This window comes from Chiloscyllium plagiosum, unplaced genomic scaffold, assembly GCF_037043375.1.
Source record: "Chiloscyllium plagiosum isolate Xiang-an unplaced genomic scaffold, Cpla_swu_hap1 HiC_scaffold_2, whole genome shotgun sequence".
Taxonomy (NCBI): domain Eukaryota; kingdom Metazoa; phylum Chordata; class Chondrichthyes; order Orectolobiformes; family Hemiscylliidae; genus Chiloscyllium; species Chiloscyllium plagiosum.
This window is the reverse complement of record NW_028270140.1, coordinates 6,017,930-6,044,358: the sequence shown is the minus strand read 5'-3', so window position 1 is coordinate 6,044,358 and position 26,429 is coordinate 6,017,930. Positions and strand designations below refer to the sequence as shown.

Below are 26,429 nucleotides of genomic sequence, written 5' to 3'. Positions count from 1 at the left end.
TTATCTAATTACTTTGTTTTCTCTTCATAGGTTACTACGGCCAACTGCAGACCTTCTACCCTCCTCAGTATAGTGAAACCTCTAGGAATATAGGCCAAGCTAGTCCTCGCAATATGGTGCCTTCGTTTGAAGATTGTCTACTTCCCACAACTGTGGGACAAGCTGGATTTGATGCCTTCCACAGAGCATTATCTGCTCATCCCAGTTTTCCAGGTGAATGTCAGTTTATTTTCACGTATGTCAAAAATACCACTGCTTCCCCCATTCATTAATGATGTGGAGGTGCTGGTGTTGGACTGGTGTGGACAAAATCAGAAGTCACACAACACCAGGTTATAGTCCAACAGGTTTATTTGAAATCACAAGCTTTTGGAGCCCTGCCCCTTCGTCAGGTCCACTTGGAGCAGTGCTCTGAAAGCTTGTGATTTCAAATAAACCTGTTGGACTATAACCTGGTGTTGTGTGACTTCTGACTTTATTTACTAATGAACCATGAAAATACAGTCATGTAAAGACATTTTCCAGCAGCAATTCTTGAACTATCGTTATTGCTAGGACCTCATGACTGCAGTTGCACAAAAAAAAGGGCCATGGTCATTCTTTTAAAAAAAGTTTCAGTAATGATGTCTGTTGGTTTAAGCTATTGCCTCATTAGAAAAGAGGGAACATCAAGAATAATAAAGCTTACCGGTAAGAGTGGTCACAGAGAGGCATTGTTAGAGAATCTTGAGTATGTTACTTGACTCCAAGGGTGGGATAGGGTGTTCTGATATTGCAAAACTGGGTTGAAATATTTAAGTGGGAGCTTACGAAAGGAATGGGGGAAGTAAAAATGAAAACACTTAAGCAGTGACAAAGAATGAATAAATCGTCATTGATAACAAGAATACAATAGCAATTTTTTGTAGCAATTTTGATTTGAAAATGCAATTTTTGTTTAGTCCCTGTTGCTTTTCAGTGTTATATTTTTAAAGATGCAAGCAAAGTTCACATCATTAACAGCTGCACCAGCATTCACTTAATCATTGTAAATGGAGAAACTTTTATTTCAAAGTGTTCAAGCTGAATAGCCACTTTAGCACCTGCTCTGGTGTTATTCAAATCAGTCTAATGAAAATGTTGCTGTTATTTCATCCTCACACTCTGTTTACTTTACATTTTACAGTTCTCACAGAAAACAGAATGTGCCAAAGGTCATTATATAAAGAACTGAAGATGACTGGATATACATTAGTAACTTTGTAATATAAACAAGTGGTTCCAACTGCATTGTGAAATGGCAAAGAAACTCAAGCTGGTTGTACTTGCCTTTGGCATTTTGGGATGTTGTCTGACACTTTTTCCACAAAAAGGATTTGGAAAAGCAATTACTTTCAAATGCTAGTTTTTTAATATAAAATAGCCCTGAGTGCAGCTCCACCTCTGGAATTATAAATGTGTTAGAATTACACAGTAAACCTGATAAAATTTCCAGCACATTGACAGTGAAATTACAATATTGATTGATTGATTGATTGTCACATGTACCGAAGTACAATGAAAAGTTTTGTTTGCGAGCAGTACAGACAGGTCGCAGTCAGCAAGGACACACAGAAAGAAAACTAAGACAGAGGCATGTGGGTTACATCATACAGGACACGTGTGAGGCAAGATCAACATAATTTGAGGGTAGAGAGGTCCATTCATCAGTCTAACAATAGCTGGGAAGAAGCTGTTCCTGAACCTGTTGGTGCATGTGTTTAAGCTTCTGTATCTCCTGCCTGATGGAAGAGGTTGTAGGAGATCACCACCAGGTGTGATGGGACTTTGACGATGTTAGCAGCCTTTCCATGGCAGCGAGTTGTGTAAATGGAGTCCATGGATGGGAGGCTGGCTTCTGTGATGGCCTGGGTTGTGCACACAATCATCTGTAGTTTCTTACTGTCCTGGGCAGAGCAGTTACCATAGCAGGCCATTATGCACCCGGATAGTATGCTTTCAATGATGCATCTGTCAAAGTTGGTGCCAAATGTCCTGAGCTGCCTGGTAAAGACGAGGCATTGTTGTGTCTTCTTGACCATCGCAACCATGTGGAAAGTTCAGAACAGGTTGTCAGTTATCATCACCCCAAGGAACTTGATGCTCTCCACCCTCTCAACCTCAACTCCATCGATGTAGATGAGGGTGCGTTCTCCTCCTTTTTTTCTGAAATCAATGATCAGGTCTTTAGTTTTGCCAACATTGAGAGAGAGGTTGTTCTCACTGCACCATGACACTAAGCCCTCTATATTCTGACTCGTCGTTGTTAGGTATCCATCCTACAACAATGATGTCATCAGCAAACTTGGAGATGGTATTCATTCAGAATTTGACTACACAGTCATGGATTGGGAATGGGTAGAAGTGTTTTCCTATAAGTTTAAGGAAGAAAACAAACACTGGTATATCTATTAATGACTCGGTACTGAGATAGTTTTCTCCAGAAATAGGAACAGGAAAGGCATTTCAAACCGGCCTTTCATTTGTATTCTGGCTAGGGGGTCAGTTAGCTTAGTTGGCTGGAAGGCCAGTTTGTAGACACAGAGTGACACTGACACAGCAAGGGTTCAATTCCTGCAGCAGCTGAGGTTACCATGAAGGACTCTCTTCCTCAATCTCTCCTCTCACCTGAGGCACAGTGATCCTCAGGTTGAACCACCATCCATTGTCTCTCTATAGAGAGAGCAGTCCTATGGTCCAGCAGGATTAGCACGATTTTGCCTTTCCTGTGGTATGGCTGATCTGTGACCAACCTCCATTTGCTATTTGACCAGATCCCTTCACATATCTGGTTAACCAAAATCTGTCAACTGCAAATTTAAATTTTATCATTGATCTTGCATCAATTCAGTCTATTCCAAATCTTTACCATATTTTCAGTAAAGTGTCTCCCCCTGAAGGAGACAGTGAGGTCCGTAGATGCTCGAGATCAGAGTTGAGAGAGTGGTGCTGGAAAAGCACAGCAGGTCAGGCAGCACCCGAGGAGCAGGAGAATCGACGTTTCAGGCCAGAGCCTGAAGGTCACTTCTGAAAACTGTGTTAAATATTTTGACTATACCCCTTAGTCTGAGACTCCCCAACCAGTGAATGTGGCTTCTCTCTGCCTCACCAGTCTGTTCCCCTCCCAGGGGACAGTCTGTAAGAGCTTGAAAACTTATTTCAAATGAATCAACACCTTTTAACCTTCAGGGAATATGACTTTAGTTTGTTGTAATTTCACCCATGGAGTCCCAAGCTGCCAGCTAATGCCTTTCCCCATGGTCAGGGAGGGTATTTAATCACTGTGCCACTCCAACCCAAGCAAAGCCTTTCAATGGGTAACGTTTGCATAAAGCAGAAAGTGAGAGATGCCAATACAGTGCCTGACTGAGAGACCTAGCACTGGGGGAGGATGTACTAAAAACCACTCTCCTCCCCCTGCTGCCCAGGCCCCAGCCCCACAATGTTCCAAACCTTCACCCTTTCCTGGGTATCCTCCTCACCCCGCTCACCCCCTTTACACTCAGATCCCTCCTTGACCACAACTCTCTGCTGTGTGTAGCACTAATACTGTCATCCCAGTGGGAGAAAGCGAGGACAGTGGAGCTGCCAGATCTGATTGTCTGGGACCTCTTGGTGCCTGCACCACCACTGGGGAGAGAATTCTCCTTATCCCTCAACCCCACCAGCCCCTCCCTCCCCTAGCTGCTCGGCAGGAAGGCCCCTTTTCATAAGAACTAGGAGCAGGAGTAGGCCATCTGGCCCATCGAGCCTGTTCCATTGTTTAATTCGAACATGGCTGCTCTTTACGTGGACTCATCTCCACCTGCTCACCATAACTCTTAATCATTTACCGTTTTTGAGAGTTACCTGCCAGTCTGGATGGTGATGTACACTGATGCTGAAACAGTCAGTCTATGTTGGACACCCCAGGGTTGTAACAGCAAGGCTGGGCACAGACAGAGAACTTGGTGTGTCTGGGAGAGCTTGATGGAGGGGAGAATGGATGAGGGGAGTGCAGGGGGGATTTGGGGTGGGTTGGGGGAGGGGAGTGTGGGGGAGAGGAGCATTGGGGAGGAGAATGTGGGTGGGGGGAGCATAGGGGAGGACAGTGTGGGGGAGCTTGGCGAGAGTTTGGGGCAGGGATGTCCAATCTGAAAAGGGGCCTGTACTTGACCAGTACCTGAGCTGGATGATCTGCGGAGTTACTTCCCCAGCCCTGACCTCCTCCCATTGACCATAAAGAATTGGCCACTCCAGGTCCAAGGTTGCTGTAACCCCAGTCTGCCCTCAGCCCCGTTCCCCGTTCTGTAAAATTACTAATCGGTTGGAGGTTGGTGCAAAGTAGTCGGATATCCACCTGCAGAATTCCTTACCCACCCTCAACCACACACCTCCATACACCCCTCGGTGAGGCACTCTGATATTCTTTAGCAGGTGTGCTCTTACTAGAGTTTTGTATACCTGAAATTGACTCCAACCTCCTTGTCCTCTAGTCCTCTAGATACAGAGATCAAAATTTGATCAGTATTTTTGATTCATTTCTATTCTTGTTCATGACATTTAATGATCTACAAAGCTGGACTCAACCCCTCCCCCTCCTTCCAATCTCCTTTCATTTTAGAATGTGACTTGCCTGGGTTCCACTTCAGTCCAAAGGAAGTCACATCACACATTGCAACCTATTTGACACAGTTCTGACTCTGTATTCCTCACCATCTCACATCCATTGTGTCACGAAGTCTCTGGACCTGAGAGATATAAAGAAATGACACAGGGACTCAGGCTTGTCTTAAAACAGGAAGTGGCAAGGACAAATATTTAGTAAACTCAGAAGCAGCAAGAAACAGAGTAATTTGAATTAAGGTAAAGGGCTCCCAGATTAGGGATAATTATAATTTAAATCAAGAAAAGTGGCCTACAGGTATTTAAAATCTGAGGATTAGCTTTAGTTTGTAATACAGAAAATTAGTTTGCACTGACTACATTTGAGGACGAATTATTTTATTCATTCCCTTGCTCTGACATCAACCCGTTAAAATTGATTTTTGCCCTATTAGCTACATATGTGGCAGGTAAATAGGAAATTGATTGCGTTATCCAATTCATCATTCAGCAGAAATGTGTTTTTTTATGTTATAGTACTAGTAGACACTAGAGAATATGATTCTACTCCTGCTATATAAGAGCGCTTAAGAAATGTCACTGAACACAAGCATTGGGTTCAAGATCTTTTAATCAACCTGTTCAAAGACATTGTTACCCATATGTTGAGAAATACAGTATTGGGTAAAGAGAAAACTGCAGTTACTAAAGTCTCAGAACGGCTGAAACCCTAATGGGGTATAGAATGTGCAAGAAGGAATTTGAAAAGGAGATTAGGAGAGAGAAATGGGGACATGGAAAGGGGACTGGCAGGCAAAACAAAGGAAAATCCTACGTTGTTTTACAAATGCATTCAGGGTGAAAGGATATTGAAGGAATAGGCTCATTAAAGATCAAAGTCACATGATACCAGGTTATTGTCCAACAGGTTTGTTTGAAAAGAGACTTCACCTGTCAAAGGAGCAGCGTTTTGAAATCTTGTGATTTAAAATAAACCTGTTGGACTATAATCTGGTGTTGTGTGACTTCTGACCTTGTCCAGCCTAGTCCAACAACAGTACTTCCACATTAAAGATCACAGTGGGACTTTGTGCATGGAGCCAGAGGATGTAGTGAGGGTTTGTATCAGTATTCACTAGTGGGAGAGATATAGAAATCAGGGAGAACAACTGTGACGTACTTAAAGAAATTAACATAGACAGAGAGGAGGTTCTTAGTGGTCTGACAGGCTTAAAAGTAGGTAGATCTCCAGAACCAGATGAAATGTATCCCAGGTTGTTAAGTGAGACAACAAATTGTGAAACAGCAAAGACATTGGTTATAATGTTCAATTCCTCATTTGTCACAGAGGTGCTGGAGGACTGGAGCACAGCTAATGTGGTACCATTATTCAAGAAGGGAGCAAGGGATAATTAAGAAACTACAAGTTAGTCAGTCTAACCTCAGTGGTGGGGAAACAATTGGAAGTAATTCTGAAGGAGAGGATTTGGGGAGGCAGGGATTAATGAAGAACAGTCAACATAGTTTTGTTCAGGGGAGGTCGTGTCTGACCAACTTGAATTCTTTGAAGAGGTGACCAAATGTGTAGATTTGAGCAATGCTTTTGATGTCATCTACCTGGACTTCAGCAGGGCTTTTCAAATGGCCATACATGGGAGACTGATAGCAAAAGTAAGACCCCATGGGATCCAAGGAAATTTAGCAAATTGCAAGCAGAGGGTGATGGATGAGGGCAGTTTTTCTGACTGGAAGTCTGTGTACAGTGAGGTCCCACACAGATCAATGTTGGGGCCCTTGATGTTTGTATTTTATAAAAATGATTTATACTTGGATGTAAAAGGGTTGATCAGTAAGTTTTGGATGATACAAAAATGGATGAGATGGTAAGTAGTGAGGATGATAGCCTTAGATTACAGGAGGATATCGGCAGGCTGGTCAGATGGGCTGATCAGTGGCCAGTGCGATTTTATCCAGATAAGTGTGAGGTGATGCCTTTGGGCAGGACAAACAGGATCAAGGAATGGTAGGACCCTGGGAAGCATGAAAAATCAGAAGGACATTGGTTTGTATGTCCACCAGTCCCTGAAGATATCAGGGCAGGGGAGAGAGTGATTAAGAAGGTATATGGTACACTTGCCTTTATTGATCGAGGCAGAGAATTCAAGAGCAGGGAGATTATGCTGAAACTGTATATAATCTTGGTCAGGCCACAGCTGGAGTGTTGCATGCAGTTCTGGAATCCACATTATAGGAGGGATGTGATAACACTGGAGAATGTGCAGAGGGAGATTTACCAGAATGTTGTCTGGGCTGGAGAGTTTCACTTATGAGGAGAGATCAGACAGACTGGGGTTGTTTACCTTGGAGCAGAGGAGATTGAGAGGGAACGTGATTGAGCTGTATAGAATAATGAGGCACATAGATAGGGGAGGCAGGAAGAAACATTCCTCCTTAATGGAGGCATCAATAACCAGGGGCATAGAGTTAAGATAAGGGGGCGGGAGGTTTAGAGGCAATGTGAGGAAATTACTTCTCACCCAGAGGGTAGTGAGAACCTGAAACGAACTGTCTGTAAGGGGGTAGAGGCAGAAACACTCATCACATTTAAGAAGGATTTAGGTGTACACTTGCGATGCTAAGACATACAAAGCTAAGAGCAAAGTGCTGGAAAATAGCATTAGAACAGTGAGGTGGTTGTTTTTGACCAGAGTGGAGATGGTGGGTTGTAGACCTCAATGACTCTGGAACACGTTGGACTTTACCCAAGTCTCCTGGCTCAGAAGTAGGATGATCTTAGGACCCTACCGGCATTCAGTTAAGACTTGTTCCTAAGCTCAGAATAACCATATTGCATCTCATTTGCTGAATCACATCCAATTTAATCCCACTGTATAGAATTCCAGTCCATTTAATAAATTACGCCATATACATTTTTGGACAAAATTATTCAATATGCTCCATTATTCACCTTTACTTTTATGTTCATCACCACAAAAGCTGAACAACTGTGATGTTCTACCATAAGATGCCAGTATATTTCAGAATTCTAATCCCTGTGTTGAATGTAATTTATTAATCATATTCTGTTTTGTTTAGGCTCAAGTGCTGTAAGATTAAATGGATTGTGGTGCAAAGGTTTGCCAAGTGGTTATTTTTTTATCTGAACTAGATAAAAATTCCAATGAAGCATATTCCTGACTGAAGCAGAACATTTCTTGGCAAACTAGTTACACATTTATCAGTATTCAATTGTACCAGAACAAGATTTAAATTTGGAGATAGGCCAGTCGTTTTTTTTCAGTTGTAACTTCTAGTCACATTGAAATACCATACTATATACATAATCTTTTTCTAAATCAGTTGTTAAGTAATTAATAACCCTATGCACATCAACAATGTACTCTTTGATAAGCCTTTGCTCTGCATGGTTGGTTTCTTGCACTATTTGATCATTTAGGATTGCATATGCCACTATAATAACCTACAGTTAGAGGCACTTCTGCATGTATTCAGGCTGTCTGTCCTGTATTTGATGCGTTTCCAATTCCTGTACTGCCATGCACCTGCACACCTCAGAGGGTAGACTACAAGCGAGAATGCAAAGTGTAAGTAATTAGTTACTCTCACTTGCTGAATTTAAACAGCAGCAACAATTATTTATTGCATTTTTAATACAGTTAGTTCTTCTTTAATGTTATGGTTACGTTCCTGTGCATTATAGAAAATTTGTGCTTTAGAAACAGCACTTACAGTGTTGGCGATGTAACCACATTACAGCCAACACACAGTTTAAAAGTTCGTGCTTCAGAAACAGTGTCTCCAGTTCAGCAATTGCATTACAGTGAATTCACATTAATAAAATGGGTGTTATTGCAGCACGACCTGTACAGTAGATTGCCCCAAAGTGCCCACAGAGGCATTATAGAATTAAGCTTGACACACAGACAGATAAGGAGGTATTAGAGTCAATGACCAAAAGCTTGGACAAGGAAGTAATGTTGAAGGAAGAAAGCAAGAGAGAGACTTTCTGGAGAAGAATTTCAGAACTTCAGGACCAAACACCCAAAGATATGACCATAAGGAAACAATGATAAAAAGGTCAAAATTGGAGGAATGCGGATATTTGGGCAGTTGTAGTCTTGAAAATGTGGTGCTGGAAAAGCGCAGCAGGCCAGGCAGCATCCGAGGAGCAGGAGAATCGACGTTTCGGGCATAAGCCCTTCTTCAGGAATGCTCAAGCTTATGCCCGAAACGTCGATTCGCCTGCTCCTCGGATGCTGCCTGGCCTGCTGCACTTTTCTAGCACCACATGTTTCAACTCTGGTCTCCAGCATCTGCAGTCCTCACTTTCTCCCAGTTGTAGTCTTGCAGAAAATAGGAAAGACAAGGCAATGGAGCGACTTGAACACAGGAAAGAGAATTTTCAAATTGTTTAATCAAAGTATGTGGGGGTAGTGCAGATTTAAAACAGAGATGAGGAGGAATTACTTCTCACAAAAGGTCATGACTCTGTGGAGTTCACTCCCCCAGGGTGTGTGGATGCTGGGACATGAGTAAATGTATGGAAGGGATAGACTGATTTTGAACGAGCAATGGCTTGAAGGGTTACAGGGAAAGTGGAGTTGAGGCCGAGATGAGATTAGCCATGATCATATTAAATTGCAAATGGATTTGAGGGCCGAATGGCCTACTGCTGTACTAGTTCTTATGATCTCACATCCTACCCAAGCATTCCTTTTTGTGATACATATACATTTATCTCAAGTCAACTATCCTTGAAGATGTCATAGAAGGCTTGAATATTAACATCTTTATTAAACTTCCACAGAATAAGGGAGATTCAGTGCTGATTTATCATTTGGCTTATTGGACTCAAATATATCCCAGTGCATGCTATAAAAGTAATAGGAACTTAAATAGTTTATATAATTTTTGAGCATGTGTTCCAAAAAAAACTGTAAATATTTTATTGGTCCTTTGGGACAATATAATAATGCCCTATGGAAATCTTACATTTTTATATTAATGAAAGTAAATATAAAGCTCAATGGTTTACTACTGGCTGAGATTCATTGAGGTGAATCTCCAGCAACCCTATATCATTCAAAAATCTATTTCAGGAAAAAAAGCTACAAAATTGAAAAATAAACTGATTTCAGCTGTCAATGGTTCAGGACAGCATTCATTTCCCAACTACAGCTAGCTATAGTTACAGCTGAAAACAAGAATCACTATCCATGGGGTTTCACAAAAGTCGTGTACCTGAGCCTTGGGTGCTGTGGAGTTTTACTTGCTATGATTAACTTCTAAGCATTGGAGAATGCACCTTAATTCTATGATTCTAAGAGTTAAAGTGTTCATCCTCTGGTTGAACGACAGTGCTCAGAGTCAGAAGTCACATGACACCAGGTTGTAGTCCTACAGGTTTATTTGAAATCACAAGCTTTCAGAGCGCTGCTCCTCTGTCAGGTGAAGTCACTCCAAAAGATTTCAAATAAACCAATTGGACTATAACCTGGTGTCATGTGACTGCTGACCTTGTCCAGCCAGCGCCTCCAAATCAATGCTCAGAATATAACACCATGATTCAAATCACATGGCAAGGAACAGATAGGGTGAGACAGTGTTAACTCCTGTGAACAAATTCTCTGATACATGTGTCTGGGTGTGAGAACTTAGACATGAACAGAGGCAGTTATTTGACCCATTGTGTATATGCATGTACTTTAAGGTAGGTTGTGCAGGGATCAGTGTGATTAGTGTTCATAAAATGCTCTGATGCTCACTTCAACATTGGAGAGAGGATCAGCCAGTGGTAACTAAATGGAGATTATTTTTCCAGGTACTAACTGTTAGAGATTCAGTAGAAGGGTAATACTTTAATGTAATACTTTACCAATGGGAGAAAGTGAGGACTGCAGATGCTGGAGATTAGAGTAGAGAGTGTGGTGCTGGAAAAGCACAGCAGGTCAGGCAGCATCCAAGGAGCAGGAGACATTTCGGGCAAAAGCCCTTCATCAGGAAGCAATACTTACCAATGACACGTTGACATGCCAATGAATCAGCATTTTAACTGATAGTCAATATAACAAAACAAAACTGCAAATGCCAAAGATCTGAAGCAAAAACAGAAATTGATGAAGAAACTCAGCAGGTCTAAAGAAACATCAGTGGATTTAAAATGTTAACTCTGCTTTCTCTCCACGGATGCTGCCAGATTGTGTTATCAGTGTTTCACTTTCTTTCACTGAAATTGGTGGCTGTCAATATGAACCATTCAGATTCAATGTCAGGGAACCAAAAGAGGCAACTAGAAAGACTACGCACTTTTCTTTAGATTAGATTAGATTCCTTACAATGTGGAAACAGGCCCTTCGGCCCAACCAGTCCACACCGACCCTCCAAAGAGTAACCCACCCAGAACCATTTCCCTCCTAACAATAACACTACTGGGCAATTTAGCATGGCCAATTCACCTGACCTGCACATCTTTGGATTGTGGGAGGAAACCCACACAGAATGTGCAAACTCCACACAGACAGTCACCCAAGGCTGGAATCGAACCTGGGACCCTGCTGCTGTGTGGTAGTAGTGCTAACCACTGAGCCACCGTGCCACCCTAATCCCATTGTAACTCAGATAGACTTGTGTAAAATAGACACCAACCAAAGAAGGAAGTATCACAATGCATGACCAAAAGGTTGACCTAACCAGTTCCAAAAGGTTAACCTCAAAAGGGTCAAAGGAGAGTAGAAGATTGAGTTGTAGAAACTAAGCAGTAGGTTTCTGCTTAATATGACTAAACTGGCTGAAGACTACGTGTCTGTCATGGACACAAGTCCTTGTGACATGTATGTGATATGTTACTTCAGTATATTTTCCATATTATCGCAATCAGTGAATTCTGTTTCATATAGGCTCCAGTGGGAATATGGAATGACATACTTCATCTCATGGAAACTGCTCTGCAAGTTCTGGACTGGTCAAACCATACCATAGGAAAACCAATATGTGAGAAAAAGACATTTGAAAATGTGTACACTGGACAGTTACATAGAAAATGAACTTTAACACAGATAAATGTGAGTTGATGCACTTTGATTGGAAAAAAACAGAAACTGTTCTGTGAGTGCTTTGGGACCCTCGAGCAAAGGGTTACAGACCCCACTGGGCATAAATAGTACATTGTAAGTGGAGTTAGAGTGGAAGAAGGAACTGAGATGGAGAATAAATAAAATTAAGGGAATAGTCTGCAAAAAATGTTATAGTAACATTAGATAAAAACAATGACTGCAGATGCTGTAAACCAGATTCTGGATTAGTGGTGCTGGAAGAGCACAGCAGTTCAGGCAGCATCCAAGGAGCAGCGAAATCGATGTTTCAGGCAAAAGCCCTTCATCAGGAATAAAGGCAGAGAGCCTGAAGCGTGGAGAGATAAGCTAGGGGAGGGTGGGGGTGGGGAGAAAGTAGCATGGAGTACAATAGGTGAGTGGGGGAGGGGATGAAGGTGATAGGTCAGGGAGGAGGGTGGAGTGGATAGGTGGAAAAGAAGATAGGCAGGTAGGACAAGTCATGGGGACAGTGCTGAGCTGGAAGTTTGGAACTAGGGTGAGGTGGGGGAAGGGGAAATGAGGAAGCTGTTGAAGCCCATATTGATGCCCTGGGGTTGAAGTGTTCCGAGGCGGAAGATGAGGTGTTCTTCCTCCAGGCGTCTGGTGGTGAGGGAGCGGCGGTGAAGGAGGCCCAGGACCTCCATGTCCTCAGCAGAGTGGGAGGGAGAGTTGAAATGTTGGGCCACAGGGCGATGTGGTTGATTGGTGCGGGTGTCCCGGAGATGTTCCCTAAAGCGCTCTGCTAGGAGGCATCCAATCTCCCCAATGTAGAGGAGACCGCATCGGGAGCAACGGATACAATAAATGATATTAGTGGATGTGCAGGTAAAACTTTGATGGATGTGGAAGGCTCCTTTAGGGCCTTGGATGGAGGTGAGGGAGGAGGTCTGGGTGCAGGTTTTGCGGTTCCTGCGGTGGCAGGGGAAGGTGCCAGGATGGGAGGGTGGGTTGTAGGGGGGCATGGACCTGACCAGGTAGTCACGGAGGGAACGGTAATTGCGGAAGGTGGAAAGGGGTGGGGAGGGAAATATGTCCCTGGTGGTGGGGTCTTTTTGGAGGTGGCGGAAATGTTGGCGGATGATTTGGTTTATGCGAAGGTTGGTAGGGTGGAAGGTGAGCACCAGGGGCGTTCTGTCCTTATTACGGTTGGAGGGGTGGGGTCTGAGGGCGGAGGTGTGGGATGTGGACGAGATGTGTTGGAGGGCATCTTTAACCACGTGGGAAGGGAAATTGCGGTCTTTAAAGAAGGAGGCCATCTGGTGTGTTCTGTGGTGGAACTGGTCCTCCTGGGAGCAGATGCGGCAGAGGTGGAGGATTTGGGAATACGGAATGGCATTTTTGCAGCAGGTGGGGTGGGATGAGATGTAATCCAGGTAGCTGTGGGAGTCGGTGGGTTTGTAAAAAATGTCAGTGTCAAGTCGGTCGTCATTAATGGAGATGGAGAGGTCCAGGAAGGGGAGGGAGGTGTCAGAGATGGTCCAGGTAAATTTAAGGTCAGGGTGGAATGTGTTGGTGAAGTTGATGAATTGCTCAACCTCCTCGCGGGAGCATGAGGTGGCGCCAATGCAGTCATCAATGTAGCGGAGGAAGAGGTGGGGAGTGGTGCCGGTGTAATTACGGAAGATCGACTGTTCTATGTAGCCAACAAAGAGACAGGCATAGCTGGGACCCATACGTGTGCCCATGGCTACCCCTTTGGTCTGGAGGAAGTGGGAGGATTCAAAGGAGAAATTGTTAAGGGTGAGGACCAGTTCGGCCAAACGAATGAGAGTGTCAGTGGAAGGGTACTGTTGGGGACGTCGGGAGAGGAAAAAACGGAGGGCTTGGAGGCCCTGGTCATGGCGGATGGAGGTGTAGAGGGATTGGATATCCATGGTGAAGACGAGGCATTGGGGGCCGAGGAAACGGAAGTCTTGGAGGAGGTGGAGGGCTTGGGTGGTGTCTCGAATGTATGTAGGGAGTTCCTGGACTAGGGGGATAGGACAGTGTCGAGGTAGATAGAGATGAGTTCAGTGGGGCAGGAGCATGCTGAGACAATGGGTCGGCCAGGGTGGTCAGGCTTGTGGATCTTGGGAAGGAGGTAGAACCGGGCAGTGCGGGGTTCCCGGACTATGAGATTCGAAGCTGTGGGTGGGAGATCTCCTGAGGTGATGAGGTTCTGTATAGTCTGGGAGATGATGGTTTGGTGATGGGGGGTGGGGTCATGATCGAGGGGGCGGTAGGAAGAGGTGTCCTTGAGTTGGTGTTTGGCTTCAGCGGTGTAGAGGTCAGTGCGCCAGACTACCACTGCGCCCCCTTTATCTGCTGGCTTGATGGTGAGGTTGGGATTAGAGCAGAGGGATTGGAGGGCTGCGCGTTGTGAGGGTGAGAGGTTGGAGTGAGGGAGGGGGGTCGACAGGTTGAGGCGGTTAATGTCCCGGCGGCAGTTGGAAATGAAGAGGTCGAGGGCGGGTAATAGGCCAGCGCGGGGTGTCCAGGTGGATGCAGTGTGTTGGAGGTGGGCGAAGGGGTCCTCGGAAGGTGGGCGGGAATCCTGATTACATTAGACCCTGGTGTATCTCAGATTATCATGTATATTGGTAGCTACTATTAACATACAATAAATAGAGTTCTCAAGAAATCTCAGCCTGAAGACAGTTTTTGATTTGGCCTGTTGCTCCCCCAATCTGTCCTGAACCCAAATTCTTAGATGTTGGCACAAAACCATACGACAAAAGAGAACCACCAACAATATGTTCCTTGAAAGCAGAGCTGCAGGTCAATAGGATAGTAAAGAAGGCATTTTGTATGCTTTCCTTTATTGGTCAGTGCACTGAGTACAAGAGTAGGGAGGTCATGTTGCAGTTGTACATGACATTGGTTAGGCCACTATTGCGATACAAATATTGCCATTCTGGTCTCCCTACCATTGGAAGGATATTATAAAACTTGCAAGGGTTCAGAAAGGTTTTACAAGGATGTTGCCAGGGTTGGAGGGCTGGAGCTATAGGGAGAGGCTGAATAGGCTGAGGCTGTTTTCCCTGGAGCGTCGGAGACTGAGGGGTGACCTTATAGAGGTTTATAAAATCATGAGGGGCATGGATAGGGTAAATAGACAAGGTCTTTTCCCTGAGGTGGGGGAGTCCAGAACTAGAGGGCATTGGTTTAAGGTGTGACAGGAAAGATTTAAAAGGAATGTCAGGGGCAACTTTTTCACATAGAGGGTGGTGTATATATGGAACGAGCTGCCAGAGGAAGTGGTGGAGGCTGGTACAGTTACAGCATTTAAAAGGATAGGTACATGAATGGAAAGTGTCTAGAGGCGTATTAGCCAAAGGCTGGCAAATGGGACTAGATTAATTTAGGATATCTGGTCAGCATGGACGAGTTGGACCAAATGGTCTATTTCCATGTTGTAGATCTCTATGACTCTATGACTATAAAATAACAGAAACAGAGAAGAAGAATAAAGGAGTCTGGGCTATCATGTGTATAAATCATTAAAAGCAACATCAGAAATTAGCAAAGCAATTGAAAATGCTTGAAAACAAGATATTTGCTTTTAAGAGGTATTCAATTCAGAAGGAGTAAAGTATGATATATTTGCATAGGCCTATGGTCAGCCACATTTAGAAAATTGTGCACAGCTCTGGCATTCATACTCTAAAAAGGGCATGGAAGCATTGGTGAATAGACATCACAGTACTTGATATAACTAAAGCCAAGAGATTACATTTAGAAACTTCCCTGGATGAAATGGGTATTGGTGAGAAATTTGGATGAATTGCTTGAGATCAGCAATGAGGAGCTTCCTACTGTCAAGTACAAAAGACTCAGTTTCCAACCAGCTGTTGAACATTAAGATGGGATTCTCACCAGTGTTTTTTCAACAAAATGAGATGGTCTGATAGAGCTCTTCTTTCTTTGACAGATAGCAATATTCTTAGTTTCCGAACTGCTGTTTGTTGTCTAAGCTATTGTCCAGTTCTAACTGAGAACAGTCACCCTCGGCATTAAATTGTCTTTTTTGTTTTTCCAGTGCTGACTGACCTGTTTTATACTTTAACCACTTCCTGTTTTAATTCAGATTGTCACCATTTTCAGTATTTTTTTTAAAAAGTTCTTATTACCAAAATTATGAATGGATTGGACAGCATGGATGAGGAGAGAATGTTTTTGTTTGTGGGTGGTTCAAAGCTAAGGGTGCTGAATTCAAAATAGGATATAGGAAATAATAAACAACTCTAAATGTGAAATAAGGAGAAATTGCTTTACTTTGAGAATGACCAGGTTGGAATGTGAAACTTGCAAACACAGAAAGTGATTGAAGCAAAGATCTTATCATAGAAAACCTACAGTGTGGAAAGAGGCCATTCTGCCCATCGCATCCACATCAACCCTCTGAACAAAATCCCACCCAGACACACCCCCAATACCCTATCCCTGAATTTCCATGGCCAATCCACCTGACCTGCACATCTTTGGACTATGGGTGGAAACTGGAGCACTCGGAGGAAACCCACGCAGACACGGGGAGAGTGTGCAAACTCCACACAGACAGTCACCCGAGGCTGGAATAACACCTGGGTCCCTAGTGCTGTGATGCAGCAGGGCTAACCACTGAGCCACTTCTTAGAACAGAAAAATACATTATTTCACTCATAAAGCTAATTTCCTGACCAGTGGTTACCTCACAGCATTTTGGAGACAATTAAATACTTTCTGAAGTGTAGTTACTGTGGTAATTTAGATAATGCAGCTGCAAATTTGATCTCAGCTGGCTCTCAGAAGTAGCAATGTGCTAAGCTGTGTTGTATGATGTTGATTGAGAGATGAATATTGACCTGCTCAGTGGAATAAACCTCCTGCTCTTCTTCAAAGTATTGCCATGGGATATTTCACATCCATCCAACCAGACAGATGGTACCTGAGCTCAACATTTCATTTGAAAGACTCTGGGTGAATTCAAAAGGAAATTAGATATGTGAGTGTGAGAAAGGGATATCAAAAGATATGCTGAAAAGCTCAAATGAGGGCAATGAAATGGGAGGAGACTTGTATGGAGTATTACAGCAGAATAGGCTTTTTGGATAAATGACCTGTTTCTGGCTGTGTATTGTATGTAACAATAACCAAAAACACTACGACGGGCAGCAATATCCTTAGTTTCCAAGCTGCTGTTTGTTATCCAAGCTATTCTCCCGTTCTAACTGAGGGAATTCACCCGAGGCACTAAATTATCTTTTTCTCAGGTCAGTGCTGACTGAGCTGTTACATACGTTAAGCACTTCCTGCTTTATTTAAGATTGTCACCATTTTCAGTGTTTTTTGTTTAATTTTCTTATTACCACCATGCTAGCTTAAATTAAGAATTGTTTCACAGTTCTGTGCCTTACAGATTTATACTAGGTTGCTAGAAACTAGCAGAGCATTTATGTGCACCAAATGAAATTGCAGATTCTTGTATTTAATTGGAAAGATTGCTGTGCTCAATGTGGTGCCAGTATCACTGAACACACAGAAACAGGCAGTTTTGATGACCATAAGTGCCAGAATAGCCATGGTCAAGGCAGGATTATTCCTGATGAAGGGCTTATGCCCGAAATGTTGACTCTCCTGCTCCTCAGGTGCTGCCTGACCTGCTGTGCTTTTCCAGCACCACACTTTTTGACTCTGATTGCCAGCATTTTTAGTCCTCACTTTCTCCGAGGGCAGGATCATCTGTACATAGCAGGAGGAAAGTTGCCTGCTCCCCTGAGGTGGAGGATGTGGAATAGATATAGGTGGGGGATGCAAGAAAAATAGTACTGACTGTAAACAAGACCAGCAAGGAATATCTTTTGTATGCAACTCAAAACATACCTTTATATATTTCTTGCAGCTTGAAGCAGTAAAACTTGATACTGGGTTTCGGTTTAACCACAGATGTAATCAATGTGCTGAGGTTGTTACGGAACAGCGGTGAACAGGATGCTAGAGCCATAGTTCCAATATTGCATTTCCACCTCCTTCACCTCACAATGGGAGCCTTGGAGATTAGAAAGTATCAGAGTGCAGAGCAGGGGCTGGATTTTCATCTTCAAAGCAGGGATTCTGAATTGGGCCAATCACTGATGACACAAGAAATACCTCCCAGTCTGCACTGTCGACGATTTACGTGGTGTGCTGACATGTGCCATCTGAGGTCAATGCTGTCTCCTCCAGAAAAAGACCTGAGATGGAAATGAAAGTGGTTAACTTGAAGGTGTACCATCTTTTATTGGGACCTAGCTCTGTTTTGTAAATGAGTGTAAAACCCTAACTATTATTTTCTTACCTCTATCACAGCCCAGCACACTGCCCTATTCTCCACATCTCATCACCCATCCCATATCCCATCATTCTCTCTTGTCCATTCATCTTGTAGCTGCTAGCTTCTGAATTCTTTTGCCCTAGAACGGTAGGGATGTCTTTGAAACCCCCATAAAACTTCAAAGTAAATGATCAGTCATTCAAAAACAACTTTTCAAAAGCATTATGCTATTAAGTAGTCATAAACATGTCAAAATAAATTCTGAATTCCCTCCCAACTGTATTATCAATCCCCACTGAGCTGAATCTATTTTCAGGTTTGAAACTCAGCTAAGTATTCAGAGTGAGATTCCCTTGCGCAACAGTCTCAACAAAATGTCAAGAGCTGAATATATTAAAGCCTTTGAAATAATTCAGATATCTCAGGTATCTGTTCAGGCTTTGGAACAGGGGAACAGATATCTGAGCTGTTAATCAATGAAAAGATTATATCGCGGAGGGCAATTGAGAATAATCAAATCTGAATCTAATCTGACATTAGATGAATGTATGAAAATCCAACCCCTTGTGTTTTGGGGCCCATCGACATTTTGAATCTTACCAGTCCTCCTGACTAATACCAATACTGGGATTAACTTGCAGCCAAAAATTATTTGTCTGCTTTGGAGTTAGCATGCTCTTATTCAATGCAAACTGTTGACAATTTTCTTCTTAACTTTACAGCTTACGACTTTCAAGCAACTTCCCCTGGGATTTTTGGTGACTCTGTACGCAATTGTCCTGAGGACAGTAGTTTTCTCCAGATTAATGCAATTGACCGTTGTCCCAGCCAGCTGTCTTCCATTTACACGGAGGGTTGAGCACGGAGAAAGGAACAATGTGGGGGATGGCTACACATGGGCTTCTTCGTTTTGATTTGAACCAATTCTTATAACTTTAATACGGAATGAGGCTTTTCTGGCGAATTCAGACTCTGCATCCTTACCTCTCCCAGTTGAGAGAAGCACAATGTTCACCTTTAGTTTCTGTTTGCACATAAAGCCAGCGTCTGAGGGAGGCAAAAACATGAATCTCAAAAGCTGTGTGTATTATGTCATTGAAGTGAAATATCCAAGGAATCAAGGTATTGTCAATCCAGCCTTAGCCACACTACTCCTGGAAAAGAAAAGGGAATCAGGTTTTACCTGGGATGTTCATATGTTGCTTTAAAGAACCCTTGTTTCTCTTTAACTGATCTGGTAATGTTCTTTCCTCAAATTTGAAAATAAAAAAAAATGAGATTTCACATTTTATAAAATTGTGCTTCCAAAGCTAAGGCCAGGTGCAATAGGAGCTTTGTCCAATTGGCATCCTGGCCACCCAGTTGTCTTCACAGTGGACACTGGAGAAATAGATGGGACCAATCCCTAACATTGAAGTAACCTGAAGATTAAAAACTGCAAACTACTGAAATAGGTAATATTGCATGTGGAGAGAAGCTTCCAGAACAGGTCTGTTATTTGTGTTTTTTTTATTTTACTATCTTTTATTTACACATATATTACATATCTCACACTTATGTATATTTTCTAAAGGATTGTTTTATTTTTGACTTTTCAAATCATTTATGCATAAATTTAATTTTTTCAGGAGGGTGTTTGTTTTCCTAAGCACACTAACAAAGCTTAAATGGGGAAAAAAATGGCTTTTTCACTGATGTTTGGCACTAAACAGCCCTAGGTTTCAGCAAACCGCTCTGCAGTCTCTGCAGTCAAAGAAAGGTCACAAAATACTTTTAAAAGTTTGTTTTATTAAAAACAGAAAATGCAAGGAAACAACCTAGCATCCTTAGACTTGAAGTATGTAAGATATGTGACATGACTTTTACTGAAACAGTGTGGAAATTATAATCTAACTAAGGTCGAATGCTCTGTCCACCTTAGACTAATAAAGATATTGGGCTGGAGCTCGCTGGAAAAATAATACATTGGTAACAGCACATGGTATTAGTAATGTGCAAATTGGCCACTAGGTTCTGAAAAATAGGAGATTATATTGTGCGTTGTGATTGTCGAGACTTGTAGCTTAATTTACACTGCTCACTTGACCTCTTGCTGGATATGCACAATTAAATTTGCCTTGAAAACTTAGGATTGGAACAGAATAGCATAAGCACCTTTTCAACCATGTGATAATTGTAAGTGCAATGCCAAATCAATCTGAAAGAGGTTAATTTAAACCATTCTACTTGTACCAAATTATTTACAAAAGATCATAAAAATGTTTTTAAAAACCTACTTTTCCTTCATGTCAGATCTCTCAATATCTTAATTCAACTTGGGTGGCACGGTGACTCAGTGGTTAGCACTGCTGCCTCACAGCACCAGGGATCCAGGTCAATTCCAGCTTCGAGCAACTCTCTGCATGGAGTTTGCACATTATCCCTGTGTCTGTGTGGGTTTCCTCCAGGTACTCCAATTTCCTCCCACAGTCCAAAGATGTGCAGTTTAGGTGAATTGGCCATGCTAAATTGTCCATAGTGTTCAGGGATGTCTAAGTCAGGGGTAAATGTCGAGTAATAAGGTAGGGGAATGGGTCTGGGTGGGTTACTCTTCGGAGACCCGGTGTGGACTTGTTGGGCCGAATGGCCTGTTTCCACACTGTAGGGATTCTATTTTAAAAAAATGTATTTTCATTTTTTAAAAATTTCTTCTATTGTATCTTATTTGATACTAATACATTCTCCTCCATTATTCATTTGTTCCTTTCTTATTCTTACGTCTAATTGCTTTTCGAGATAGACTGTTGGTCCTATATTTCACTAACTCAACTGAGGACCCATTTGTCCACTTGTTTTGTCACACTGTTACCCTTGTACTTCCAGCAAGTTATAGTGTAAACTTCTTTAACATGCATAGAGCAGAAAACAAACTAACAGTGTGTGCTACAAGATGACCCAATCCAGCAAGCGCCAGTCCATTTTGTTGCACATGGTGCAAAAATGGGTATTATCTATTTATATTTAATTATATTGTTCTATTTCTGAGGTGAAATAAGGAACGAGACGTAATACAACATCCCTCATAATGCACTATTGTAATTAGGTATCTTGCGTGTTATAGTAGAGTGTTATTCAAGAGATTACAAAATGCATGAAGGATTGTTCAGTGGAATAAGGTAACTCCAGTTTACTCGTATGCCATAAGACACATTTTGTGTTGTTCTGTCCTCTTAAAATAATTCTCTACTCAGAATAGTACCATAATAATTTAGTTTTGTACACCTTGAATGTGTGTAGTGTACAAATTATTCCATTCTGTTCCTCATGTGTGATACATGTTCCTCTACCAAAAATGAATATGCATTAATATAGGACAATATTCGGAGTCTTCCTTTTTATATCCCTTGAGGACTTGTTTACTTGAATGTTCACAAACGATTCATACACTTCACTACCTGTGATTAAAAGGGAGCAGTATTCTGATCAAAGAGTCATATAAACACTGAACAAATCCTCTTTACTCTGATCACATTATTTCATGATCTGGCCATGATCATGAGCAGCTATTTTGAGCACTAAATTCTGCTCCACTGACATTAAAGAAATTTATTCCCACAGTCTATTGTCCCAATTTGTAATGGAGCAGAGTTCTAAGGAAAGGTCACGTGACCTGAAACGTTAACTCTGAGTTCTCTTCACAGATGCTGCCAGACTTGCTGAGCTTTTCCAGCAATTTCTGTTTTGGTTTCTGATTTACACCATCTGCAGTCCTTTCGGTTTTTATAAACCATAGGGATTTCAATGGTGATTCACTTTAGTGAGAACTTTGCCATTGAAAACCTGAATTCATTTAGAAGCCCTTAAACTTGAAATGAAAGATTAGCATTGGCTGAAGCCAATACCCACAGTTAAAGTAAGCTAATGAAAACCTTTCTTTAGCAGGCAACAATATGGTGTCTTCATCGTTGTCAAAATATTATTCTTGATTACAGAGCATCATGCACACAAACATTCAATCTAGATAAGTTTTGTGCTGGTGAATGAAAGTCAGGGCATTTTAGTCATTGGACAGGGCTAATTCACAAACTGAAGATAGCTGGAATGTGTGTGAGCCATCAAACTGAAGTTGAAAGGTCTGCACCTTCCTGAATTCCTGTGAATTTGGTCGTGGAGAGGAAAGGTCAGGGTGGCCTTGCAAAACCGAAGTCAATTGAAGACCTAAATGGCTCATGGAAGACTACTCCCCAGGGGCACATCTACTGCCGCTGGTTTCCTGATTGATCACTCTGTGACTAACTGAGCAGGGCCTTGGCAAGTAAGGGCTGCCTTCCGAGAGAGACTCACCATGCCCTCAGCAACGATGCCCTCCAACAGGATGGGGTTTGCTTCTGGGCCAGCTAAGCTTTCACGACTGAGGTTCTCAGGTCTTTTCCATGGTTCTTGCCCTGATCATTGCCACAGAAGGCTGTGAAGGCTAGGTCATTGAGTATATTGAAGTCTGAGATAGATAGGTTCTTGAGTATCAAGGGGATCATGGGTTACAGGGAGAAAGCAGAACAATGGGGTTGAGAAACGTATCAGCCATGAATGAATGGCAGAGCTGACTCGATGGGCTGAATGGCAGAATTTTTGCCCCTGTGCCTTATGGTCTTATGAACGGATCTATTGGAGTGGTCACCACCTCATTACATCTGTTGGGATTCAGGTATTGGGTTCCCCTCTGATTGGCTGGCACCACTTGGATCTCGATGGGAACCCAAGTGCAGCAGATCATTAGCTGAAAACAATTGTCTGGAGGCTTCGAGAAATTGACACATGGAATTGCCCGCTGCTTTCTGACAAGCTACTGGGGCCTGCACTGCAGTTAAATTTAAATTAATATTTTGTTCATCATCCTATAATGAACAATTTCTGTAGCTTTAATCTTTTTCTGTGCACAGTAATTTGTCATTTATACATTTTTCTTTCACAAGTATTTTTGTGCTAAATTATTTTTCATCTTTGACTCATCTTTGTTGATGAGACAGCAGGCACCCATCCTGTCACTTTCCCAAATTATCTTCCTGTTGTGGATGAATTGAGGATTTCAAGTCTGACTACACCCATCTCTTCATTCATACTGGGAACTCCATTAGTATTTGACCAGATTAGGGGAACTGAATGAAGCAAGAATTGAATGTAGATTAAACCATAAACCCTATTCTCCTGGTATTCAGCACAACAATGTTACCTCAGCGACTTGATTTTTGAAATCAAGAATTATCACATTCTTTCCTTCTAAACCTCATGCTTCGGAAATCTTCCCTTCGTTCTCCCTTGCTTTTGTAGTTAATAGGCAAACCTAATATCACTTACAATTATCAATGTATCTAATTTTCCATTGCACCATTTCCATTTTTTTGTCATGTCTGACATTAAGAGCATTAACCATTTACCAAAGTTTCCTGAGATGAAATGGTGTCTTACAGACACTAGCATTCAGAGCCATTTGACCCCGTGATCCTGCTCCACCATTTGATAAGAGTGTGTCTGATCTACTCAAATGCCAAGCCCCAATAACCCATTGACTTTCACAGTCATTTAAATGTGTCAAACACTGCCTTAAAAATATTCAAGGTCAGAAGTCACACAACACCAGGTTACAGTCCAACAGGTTTATTTGAAATCACAAGCTTTTGAAGCAATGCCCCTCCGTCAGGTGAAGTCAGACTTGTGATTTCAAATAAATCTGTTGGAGTGTAACCTGGTGTTGTGTGACTTCTGACTTTGTCCACCCCAGTACAATACTCACACCTCCACATCATTAAAAATTTTCAATGACTCTTTCTCCGCCTCTTACACCAATCGTGACAACAGGCAACAGTACTCTATATAATTACAATATTTATAAGACATCTGGATGGGTGCATAGATAGGTAGGGTTTAGAGGGATATGGGCCAAATGCTGGCAAATGGGACTTATTAATTTAGGATATCTGGTTGGCATGGATGAGTTGGACCGAAGAGTCTGTTTCTGTGTTGTACAGGTTATAACTCTACAAGTCGCAACAAAAATGAAGAATAATCAAGCATATTACGAGAGTCCAATCATTGTCAGATATACCCTGACTTCTGCAATATGATAAAAGATTTCTTTCCCAATAGCTCCTATGTTCAGTTTGGCGCAGATGCTGCTTTGTTTATCTTTCTAGCTTTGATCATTATTTTATATATTTCATAATATATGGCTGTTGCACTGTTTCTCTGAGATGGCTTGCATTATTCTCACTGACAATGCTATGGTGTCTTCCCACTGAGGATTTTAATGTTATAACTAAATATAGGAATGATGCATGATAGAAACATTTTGAAGTAGAACAGTTTTGTACATATCTTACAACTTTCTGCATAACTTGGTTCTGGAAGCACTTTCAACAGGAAATGATGTGAAAATCTATCATGTTTTTGCATGGTTTTGTAGAGCTTGTACATATTTCATTGATCTTCACATGTAGATTTTTAATGGCAAATTTGGTTGTATATTTGGGTAATTTTCTTGCCCCATTATGACATCCTGTAAATTGTGTGGCTACGGCTTGAATTCACAACAGGATAGATTAATGGCTACATCTTCATTTACATATATAATGTAGACTTGTGGTCAGTTACAGCTTTGATAAATTATTTTCCCTTATGTTTATATTATTCTTTTACTATAATAATTCACTACTTCGAGCACAAAATAAATTGCAGAATTGTTCTCCTGAAAATGGTGCAAGATTGAAACTGGAAATCTCTCAGCATTTAAACACCTGAAATACTCCAGTAAAGGATGTACTGAAAAATAAAGCCTTTTTTCCCACTTGTTTTGCTATTATTGTTGAGTATTTGTGATACTTGTTTATATAATCAGAAACAGAAAAACGCTTTGAGGACTTTGCTAATGAGATAAATAAAAAAAATTGGGCCAAAGTTTGAGGACTGGAATTGATTAGGAATGTAGATTATATTGCTGTGAAATAACTGTCATAAAACACACAGCACCTGGAGTGAACATTTTTTGTACTTTATTTCCTTTGGGAGTTACCCCAAATAAAAGCTTGAAATGGATAAAAATGATTAAAGTTATTTTTTTTAATCCAGCTCCCTTCATCCAAATCATGGTTGTATCGTGTTAATGACCAGTTCTCAGGTGATCATTTCCCATTCACTTACTCACTTAAAAGTCTGTATTATTTGGGATTTCTGGCCTGGAGATATACCTGAGCAATATTTTAGTAAGTAGAGCTTACTAGTAAGAAAGGTTAGTTACCTGAGTAAGTGAAGCAGCATCCGAGGAGGAGGAGAATCAACGTCTCGGGCATAAGCCCTTCTTCAGGAATGAGGTACATTTATTTCAACTATTATGCATATTCAAATGTTTATACAGAATAAATGCAGAATACAATGGAGTAGATAACCAAGTTTGAATCTTTAGCATACAGGGGCTTCAAATAACATTTAAGTTGGTGCTCGCGTTAATTTATACACATCTAACATCACAGATATAACCTAATATACTGGCAGAGAGATTTGCAAGATCTGCTCAGGAGGATTTAAATGAGTAAGGTGGGGGTATATGAGACCCAGGGAGATAGCGAGGAAAGAGATCAATCTGAGACTGGTACAGTTGGGAAAGGGAGCAAGTCAAACAGTCAGGGCAGAAAGAAACAAAGTGGAGAACAATGTAGGACTGATAAATTAAACAGCATTTACTTCAATGCAAGAGGTCTAACAGGGAAGGTAGATGAACTCAGGGCATGGTGAGGAACATAGGACTGGGATATCATAGCAATTACAGAAATGTGGTTCAATAAACAGGACTGGCAGCTTAACGTTCCAGGATACAAATGCTGTAGAAGGATAGAAAGTGGGGCAAGAGAGGAGGGGGAGTGGCATTTTGATAAGGGATAGCATTACAGCTGTACTTAGGGAGGATATTCCCAGAAATACATCTAGGGAGGTTATTTGGGTGGAACTGAGAAATAAGAAAGGGATGATCACATTATTGGATTGTATTATAGACCCCCTAATAGTCAACGGGAAATTCAGAAACAAATTTGTAAAGAGATCTCAGTTATCTGTAAGAATAATAGGGTGGTTATGGTAGGGGATTTTAACTTTCCAAACATAGACTGGGACTGCCATAGAGTTAAGGGTTTAGATGGAGAGGAATTTGCTAAGTGTACAAGAAAATTTTCTGATTCAGTATGTAGATAGTCCTACTAGAGCAGTTGCAAAACTTGACCTACTCTTGGGAAGTAAGACAGGGCAGGTGACTGAGGTGTTAGTGGGGGAGCACTTTGGGGCCAGCGACCATAATTCTATTAGTTTTAAAATAGTGTTGGAAAAGGATAGACCAGATCTAAAAGTTGAAGTTCTAAATTGGAGAAAGGCCAATTTTGATGGTATTAGGCAAGAACTTTCAAAAGCTGATTGGGGGCAGT

At 41.8% G+C, this 26,429-nt stretch overlaps 1 protein-coding gene across 6 annotated transcripts in view; it reads left to right on the top strand.

The window, feature by feature from the left end:
• LOC122564092 (zinc finger protein GLIS3-like) overlaps positions 1 to 25,050 on the top strand; it is a 577,543-nt gene extending 552,493 nt beyond the window's left edge. For 5 of the 6 annotated variants that reach the window (XM_087994473.1, XM_043718678.2, XM_043718669.2 and 2 more), the window contains 2 exons: positions 31 to 213; positions 18,708 to 25,050. In XM_087994473.1, the coding sequence (XP_087850599.1) occupies positions 31 to 213; positions 18,708 to 18,844 (320 nt within the window). In that variant the 3' untranslated portion in view covers positions 18,845 to 25,050. Of the gene's footprint in view, positions 1 to 30; positions 214 to 11,519; positions 11,685 to 18,707 lie in introns of all 6 variants that reach the window. The other variant, XR_015759424.1, reaches the window with a different exon arrangement.
• The last annotated feature ends 1,379 nt before the right edge of the window (positions 25,051 to 26,429 follow it).